We start from the raw sequence: 9,367 nt of genomic DNA, 5'->3' as shown, positions 1-9,367 counted from the left end.
ATATATATATATATATATATATATATATATATACATATACATATATATGTACAAGGCACTACCTATTTACATCTACTCAAATGTATCTTCTTCTCTTGTTTAAGTCATACGATGACCCAGCAGAGCAGTTTTTATCATTTCTACTCTGCATATGAGGAAACCAATATTAGGCATGTGAAGAAGCTTGCCCAAGGTCATACAGGTGGAAAGTGGTGTGGCTGGGATTTGCATCCAAAGCCCATCCCACATGAGTGAGTCTGGAGCATGTACTTGTCTTTGCTTCCACATCTCTCCCACACAACCCTCAGGTTAAACCAGGACCGATTTTGAATCACAAGGCACGTTGTGGGCAGGGACTGAACTCCTGATTCTAACACCCACCTTCCCATGGTCCCTGCCTCCCTAGTACACATTCTTATATTGTATCACTCTCCTCCCTGAAAAAGAAAAGCAAAGCACTTATCATTTAAACACTGGCAACCCTCAATTCTGCTGCTTGACAGTCATTCCTGTTAAAAGTAGATCAGGTTTTGAATGCAGAAGAATCCCCAGGGTGGAGCATGTTTATATATTTTCTTTTTACTTTATTTTTTTAAGATTTTTTTTTTAATTTTTTTTTATTTTTTAAAAGATTTTTGAATTTATTTATTTGAGAGACAGCAAGCACCCAGAGGGAGAGGGGGAGGGAGAAGCAGACTCCCCGCTGAGCAGAGAACCTGACGTGGGGCTCGATCCCAGGACCCCGAGATCACAACCCCAGCTGAAGGCAGATGCTTAACTGACTGAGCCATCCAGGCGTCCCAAGATTTTATTTATTTATTTGAGAGAAAGCGAGAGAGAAAGAGCATGAGCAGGGTGAGGGGCAGCGGGAGAAACAGACTCTTTGATGAGCAGGGAGCCCTATGCAGGGATTAATCCCGGGACTCTAGGATCATAACCTGAACCGAAGGCAGACATTCAACCAAATGAGCCACCCAGGCGCCCCTGGAGCATGTTTATAAATGGAAGAGGTTACCTTAGGTTTGGAAAGTACTTCTAGCTCCCTGTTCTAGGAGGATGTGACTTTGATACACATGCAATTTCTTTTCCCAGCCCTTTCCCCTAATTCTGTCTCCAAGGACTCTACCTCTGTCAGATTGACACGGTATATGAAGATCAAAGTCAGCAGTCAAGGCCAAAAGCAATACGTGGCAGGTATTACAGGGGAAGATTTAGAAAGATGTTAGCAGTAAAATATACAGTGGTGTGCAAGAAATGAAAAAGTAAGACACAGTGATCTATCGGTATACTAGAAAATTTTAAAAAAGAAAAGAATTAGAAAATATTTTGTATTAAGGAGTTTTCTTTTAAAATCCTTGAATATCTCTCTAAATCACTTGTAATAAAAGGATTTCTATTGTTCTGGAATTTTTAAACTTCTGATCCTTTTTATCTACAATCTACAAAACATAATCTTTTACAGATTGATATCATCAAAGCATCTTGCAAGAGCACCTATCGATGGCGCCTTGAGGAATTACCTAAAACCACTGTCAAAACTGAAATAAGAAACAACATTCTCTGAAAAAACACTAGGAAAGAGAGGAAAAGTGAAGAGAAATTTGTAACTCAGGATTGCATAAGTACTTAACAGTGCTCTGTTAGCTTGCAATTCTTATGGATGAGCAAATAAAAACAACCAGGTAGTTTGAAGGCCACTTCCATCTACCGGCTTTACAAGTTTGGGTTAAACACTAACTATCATGTTTACTAAGGGGATCTTGGAATCATTTACTAAAATACACTGGACAAGCTAAATACTGACCAGCTCAGTTGGGGATAAAAGATACCATTTATCAGAATGAAGAATAACAGAGAATAAACCAGAGTCTAGGGAATCATTCTTGGCTCTGCTACTATGACTCCTGGCAAAGTATCAAACAGCTTGTTTTCAACTTGAGCTTCTGCAGCTCTCCAAGCCAGGATGCTACCATTAGATGTATATACCTCTTGCAATTTTACCAGGATTTTAAATAAAGCAATGAGTCATCTTGGCTGTATGCTTTCACATAATCTAAGTATCAGCAGACTCAGTTGGTTAAATGAAATAGGCATGGGCGGGCACCTAACACCCAACACAGAAAGCACTCAATAAACCCGCATCCCCTTCCTTCCTTACAGCATGATGCAAAGTAAATTCAGGTTATAGTTTGGGGTGAATTGACTTTCCCAGTAGCCACTGAACACACTTCTAATCCTCAAAAACTGTCTTGCAATTCCATGTTATTTGTCATAATAGAAAATGAGAAAATTTATGTTGTACATGTATGTATAAGAGTGTACAAACATGTGTGTGTGTATGTGTTTGCCTAAAATCTCAATCCATTGTCTGTAGCAAGTTAATTCATCCTGTTGAGGTGGACTGGAGCACCATCCCTAGACAGGAAAGATGGCACACTGAGGGGCCGGCCCTAGGGTGCCTGTAAGGCAAACGATCTCCTCCATCAGGAGACTTCCCCAACTAGCTCTTGGCAAGTGTTTCCTTAGGCCTCTCTTACTTTCCTTTCAGATCACAGAATGTGTCCTTGACACTGGTCACGCCAAGATGGCTTATCTCGTAGTCTCTCTCTATAGAATCAGATGTACTTTTTCAAAAATAAAGACACATTAGAGAAATATCGGAAAGGAGAGAACAAAAGGGAAGGGTGACATGGTGTAGGGTTGTTTAAGACATGGGAGGAGAGGCCCTGTACCTGCAGAGCCAGTCGAACGACGCTGGACGTGTAGGTCAGCATGCCATGCAGAATATCGAGCAGGGAGAAGAGGAGCGCGGCTGCCATCTCGTTGTTGTTCTTATTGTCCATGTCCAAGCACAGTGTGGCGGTTTCAGTGAAGAGGTCACAGACATGGCGGACCAGACCTGAGGGTAAAAAGGAGAAGGGTACAACATGCCTTGTAAATTACAAAATAATGTGTCATATAAATCCAACGGAGCAGGCATGTGTATTCTATGCTGCATAAACTTGAAGCAGTCTTTCAACTGTACTCGTACAGGATACCCTCAGGCAGGTTTTTAAAAATGCAGGTTTCCAGGCCTCACTCCCAGAGTCTGCTCAGGAGCCTGGGACGTGTTACATAAGCTCCCTACGTGACTTGATGCAAGGGTTCCCCAAATTACACTTTGAGAAACACGATCCTACATGAACAGGCTTCACAAGGACAGAGGGCTCCCTGACACTGGAAGAAAACATGTTACATACGAACATACTGTCTCCAGGTTCTCTGAGGTTCAGTTCTTCACAGTATGGATCAGGTTCTACAGGTGGACCCAGGGGACCCAAGGATCTACAAGTAATCCGGTCATTCCAAGAGGATAAAGCAATGAAGCATTTTTTTTTTCACATGTATTCCAAAAAAAAAAGAAACTGAAATGTAAGATCAACTATGATTTTAAGAAATCTGAAATTTAGAAATTTCTAGCTTCTATCATTTTGTCTCTGCAAACCTCATATTAAATTAACAGTGAAGTTGGTCTTCAACTTTTTGTTTGATGTAGTCTGTCACAAATAACACATTTGCAAAAGTAGGGGCATTATTATTTATATTTAAGTTGGCATTTTTATTGATACTATTATGTAGCATTACTCTTTGAATTCACAAAAATGATTCAGATGTAAATGTGGTGAAAATACAACACGCAGTGTTATAAACCTCAAATGGTGAAGGGCCTTTGGCATCAGTAGATCATCTGAATGCTCTAGAAAAACTGAATCTTCAAAAATAAATATTTTACACAGGAGATGGTGGGAGGAAGCATGGTAAGGAGCTGTATACTAAGCTGGACTTTATTGGTCTTGCAATCCATTTGGCCCTAGTTTTCAGATGATCAGTTGGATGGAAACTCTGCCAAGCACAGCCATCCCAGCTTTGGTGTCTCTCCCAAACAATGCCATTGTCACTTCCAATAAAGCAACCAAGTTCCCCTAGACAAGTGCAGAGTAATTCTCAGACTTCAAAAGTAATTAATTTTGTCACTAAAGTCAGGGAGAAACCAAAATTATAGAGGTCTCAAAGTTGTACTCCTTGTGGCAAAGAGTGGTACAAGTCACAAAGCTGAAGATAAATATACTTGAAGAGAAGGTAGAATTAACTGTTGGCAAAATGGATCTATGACAAGGTTGGATCGCACATATCATGAACAACACACAGTATAGAAAAGCAATTATTATGACATGTACATGACACCAGAAGGCATTCTCCTCTGAGTCAGGCAGCTCATTCACAGGCCATGAATCAGCACTTTGGCATTCATGAGTTGCAGATAGGGCAGAAGGGCTTTAAAACATAGTGTGGTAAATACATGCTGCAAGAGGTTTTCCTTTGGGGGTTTAGGATTACGTTGTGACACATCACGTAGAGGGTCAAAGGTGCAGTAGGGTGAGAACTATGTGAACAGCAGAGAAGGACGTGGCTCTTCACAGGGGGAGGCGGACCCCCAGATACCCTTCTCTACATGCTGCTTGAGTCAGACTAAACAGCTGGTGAGCAACAGCGAGCGATCTTCCCGACCTTCATTCAGTCTTCAAGGAAAGAGTGCAAACAATGAATGCAATCGGATCCCCACTGGGACGGGAAGTCTTTCCAGCCTGCTAGGTGAAAAACGGGCAACAAATGCCACGTTCTGACTTTACACACTGAAGTCACCAGCTGTCGGGAAGGTGCTCATAGGAGATTAGAAATGAAACGTCACACAAAATATTTCTCCACAGCAGTGATAATGCCAGCAAGCTCACTAGGAGGATGTCAAGTGGTCTATTCTCAGCCATATATTCAGTGCTCTTCATGGCTAGAACTTTCACTTCAGGGTTAAAATACAGTTTTTCTCATTTAAACTTTTTATTATGAAAACAAAGAAAGTCACAAGACAGTTCTGTAAAAAGAACTCCCATCACTTTTTTCAACAGTTATCAACACTTTTGACCATCTTTGGTTACTCTATCCCCATGTTATTTTTTAGGATTTTAAAGTAAACACCAGACATCATCTTATTTCTCCTGTAAATACTTCTGTAGAGTCTAACAGATAAAGGTTTTTTTTTAAACATTACCACTTAATAAAATGAAACTTATTTAATATAGGCAATACGCAGCCTATGTTCAAAACTCAACTGTCTCAAACTGTCTTTTTAAGGATTAGTTTGTTGAAATCAGGATACAAACCAGGTCCACACATTCCATTTGGCTGCAGACCTTACATCTCCTTTAATGTCTAACAGTCTTTCCCCCGCCTGCAATTTTCATGCCATTTATTTTTGGAGAAGTTAGAACGTTGTTTTCCTATAGATTTTTTTTTTTAAGATTTTATTTATTTGACAAAGACACAGCGAGAGAGGGAACACAAGCAGGGGGAGTGAGAGAGGGAGAAGCAGGCTTCCCGTGGAGCAGGGAGCCCGATGTGGAGCTCGATCCCAGGACCCTGGGATCACGACCTGAGCCGAAGGCAGACACTTAATGAATGAGCCACCCAGGTGCCCCTCCTGTAGATTTTCTTGTGGTGTTGTTCCTGTATCCCTGTACTTCCTGCAAAATGGTAATTGTAGTGACTAGAGACTCTATTTAATTCAGGTTCAATTATTTTGGCAATAATACTTGGGGCTGGGTCTCTACATGTCCTGTTGCATCGTATCTGGAAGGATACACTGTCTAGCTGTTCTACACTTTACAATGTTAAAATTGATCAGGTTCAGGGATTATTAGCCTAACCCATTCATTATAAAGTTCAACATCAAATGTTACCTACTAAGGACCACCATCTAGTCCCACATTTCATTAGATAAGGGAAATACAGTAAGTTTCAAATTCTATCATTCCTTCTATATTTTTTTCAGTTGGTTTTCCTCTATAAAGAATCTTCTTGGGGTACCTCAGTGGCTCAGTCAGTTAAGCATTTGCGTTTGGCTCAGGTCATGATCCCGGGGTCCTAGGATGAGCCCCACATAGGGCTCCCTCATCAGTGGGGAGCCTGGTTCTCCCTCTGCCCTGTCCCCTGCTCCTGCTCTCTCTCTCATTCACTGTCTCTCGAAGGAAGGAAGGAAAGAAGGAAGGAAGGAGAAGGAAGAAAGAGAGAAAGAGAGGAAAAGAAAGAAAGAAAAGAAAGAAAGAAAGAAAGTCTTCTTTTATCAACTATTTGGTTATCATAAAATATGGTTTGTAAAGGAAAGGCAGGATATGTGTTTGGTAAATGTTTCTTTGTTGTCATTTACCAGTTTTCAGAACAATGATTTTGGAGTATTAGCAATTACCAAATGTGACTAATGGGGGAGAGGGTGGGGAAGCTAGAAACTACCAAAAGTTACTAATGAATTCATTTTGTGGCATCATTCTATGAATACAGTGGATTTTTAAAGAATACATTTTATGGATTTCAGTGGATTCAATCTTTTTTTTTTTAATATTCAACTTGTTTCCATCTTTGGCTACTGACAGCCCCTTGAAAGTGTCCTGGCCACTGCTATATAATATGTCCCAAGTTCATCTTAAGAATTCCTGTCTCAAACATATTAAATAAAATGAATTTAAATAAAAAATTCCTGTCTCAGACTGGGCATTAACTACTTCCCCAAGAAGCCCTGGTGTCTTTTAAGAAGAAACTGTATTTGGAAACCATGATCTGAGCAGTAAGGATGCTCATTGCTACTGGGTCATTGATTCAGTGGATAGAGATAACAAATATGCATCAACAGAGAAAAATAATGACTTCATACCAATAATTCCAGTTTCAGAGTCCAGAAATGGACCCACACATATATGCTCACATAAATTGCAACAAATGAATTCTTTACAAAAAAAACATTCTTTTCAACAAAAGGGGGTGGAAAAACTGAGTTTCCATATGGGGAGAAGGATCCTTGACCACGACATCATATGATATGCAAAATTAGTTTCACACGAATCACAGATCTTCACATAAAAACTAAAACTGTAAATGTTCTAGAATAAGATATAAAAGAAGATCTTTGTAACTAGGAGGCAGGCAATATTTCTAAGGTCTCAAAAAGTATGGATCATTTAAAAATCAGTAAACTAAACTTCATCACAAAATTAAATATTTACAACATAGATATCTAATAAAGAACTTACATGCAGAATACACAAACAGTTCCTACAACTCAATAATAAAAAGACAATTTTAAAGATGGGTAAAAAACTTAAACAGTCTGTTCACAAAAGATGTATGTCAATAAGCACATGAAAAATGTTCAACATCATTAGTCATGAGAAAATGCAAATTAAAATCACAGTGAGATACCACCACACACAAACAGGAATAATTATAATGAAAAAAGCTGAGAATACCAAATGTTGGTAAGGATGTGGAGTGACCAGTACTCATATACACTGCTGATGGGAAATAGTTGCAGTTTTTGTAAATTTAAATATATAGTTAGTATATTACCTAGCAATTCCACTCCTAGGTATTTACCCAAGTAAAATGAAAACCTATATCCACAGAAAGACTCATTAGACCTTTATTCAAAATAGCCCCAAGCTAGAGATAGCCCAGCTGTCCATCAAGAGGAGAATGGGCGAACACATTAAGATATATTCATACAGGGGCGCCTGGGTGGCTCAGTTGGTTAAGCAACTGCCTTCGGCTCAGTTCATGATCCTGGAGTCCCGGGATCGAGTCCCACATCGGGCTCCCTGCTCAGCAGGGAGTCTGCTTCTCCCTCTGACCCTCCCCCTCTCATGCTCTCTGTCTCCCATTCTCTCTCTCTCAGATAAATAAATAAAATCTTAAAAAAAAAAAGATATATTCATACAATGGAATACTAGTCAGCAATAAAAAGAAATGAGCCACTGAATCCCACAAGGACATGGATGAATCTCAAAAAGGGTGCTGAGAGATAGACACCAGAAACAGGTGTATAAACTCAGTGGTATGATTACATCTATAAGATTCTGGAAAAAATACCTATATTGATTGAGATCAGAATAGTAGTTGCCTCTAGGGAAGGGACAGGATGGAACCTTCTAAAGTGATGGAAATTTTCCATACTTTGACAGTGCAGCCTGTGCTGGGATGATAGCAGCATTTACTGAGCACTGCTCTGTGTCTGGCAATGGGCCTTTACTTGGCTTTTTACATTTAATACCTCACCTGAATTCTGTAACAGCTCTGCGAGGCAGATGCTGATATCTCCATTTTATATAAGCAAAAACAAAGACTCAAGTAACAAGTACTCAAGTAACAAGTTCAAGGTCACAGAGTTAAGTACAAGTCACAGAAGTGATTTGAACCCATGTATAACTCCAAAGTCAATATCGTGGAGCCTCTTGGGCAAACCAGTGGAGAACTGAGACCAGAAGACCAATGAGTAGGCCACTGAGGTCATACCATAACCAAGTGCTGGTGGGAAACAAGGAGGAAGGCAGACACATCACTAAAGCAGTGTGACTTGTAACTTTGTGGCAACAGTGGAATGGGGCCAAAAAGGGTCAATAAGGAATAGAAGAACTATATCAGCACTGGAAGAACTGGGGAGTGAGTTTTCTAGGCACTATAAGATAGCTTTTAAGACATGAGTTTGAGATAACATCCAAAAGCCAATGACCAAAGGCAGTTGGAGATTAAAACCTAGAAACTGGGTGGCAGTCAAGACCGGAGAAAACAGAAATTGAAGATGACCAGAGAGAGCGGAAGGGTTCCCAAAGGACAGTCAAGACAGACAAGCAAGACAAGCAGCACTGAGCAAATCCCAGACAGGGGCAGGCTTTACAGAGGAAAGGAAGGAAAAGGTGTTTAGTAACACCTTATTCAAAATTTATTCAATTTCTCTGGAGGGGTAGACGAACCATGAGAGACGAAGGACTCTGAAAAACAAACTGAGGGTTCTAGAGGGGAGGGGGGTGGGAGGATGGGTTAGCCTGGTGGTGGGTATTGAGGAGGGCACATTCTGCATGGAGCACTGGGTGTTATGCACAAACAATGAATCATGGAACACTTCATCTAAAACTAATGATGTAAGGTATGAGGATTAACATAAGAATAAAAAAAATTTATTCAATTTCTCAATAAGAGAAATAATCATGATAACATAATCATGTCATAGATAAAAAAGGAATGACTAGAATTTAAAAAAAGAAAAAGGTGTCAAGGAAGGGTGTTTCATCACCACAGTTCATAAGCCTGAGGAAAGTTCACTGACTGGGTCATTTCCAGGCAACTGATACCAGTCGTTGGTAATCCTGTGGCCTGAAGTCAAACTTCAAGTTACTGGATCTTTCTTGGTACACTTTCCCCAAAAACCCTGTATGTTTTGACATGTTTGCTTCCACACTGTGTCCAGAATTTCCGCATAGAGGGAGTTAGGAAATACCGTTTCTTG

The 9,367-nt window shown here is 40.0% G+C and overlaps 1 protein-coding gene across 1 annotated transcript in view; it reads right to left on the bottom strand.

Annotated features, from left to right (window-relative positions):
• ULK4 (unc-51 like kinase 4) overlaps positions 1-9,367 on the bottom strand; it is a 607,678-nt gene that overhangs the window by 178,957 nt on the left and 419,354 nt on the right. The window contains exon 35 of the mRNA XM_044912620.1: positions 2,733-2,899. Within this exon, the coding sequence (XP_044768555.1) occupies positions 2,733-2,899 (167 nt within the window). The remainder of the gene's footprint in view (positions 1-2,732; positions 2,900-9,367) is intronic.

The sequence above is a fragment of the Neomonachus schauinslandi genome, chromosome 1, assembly GCF_002201575.2.
Source record: "Neomonachus schauinslandi chromosome 1, ASM220157v2, whole genome shotgun sequence".
Classification (NCBI taxonomy): domain Eukaryota; kingdom Metazoa; phylum Chordata; class Mammalia; order Carnivora; family Phocidae; genus Neomonachus; species Neomonachus schauinslandi.
This window is presented reverse-complemented; position numbering and strand designations above follow the sequence as displayed.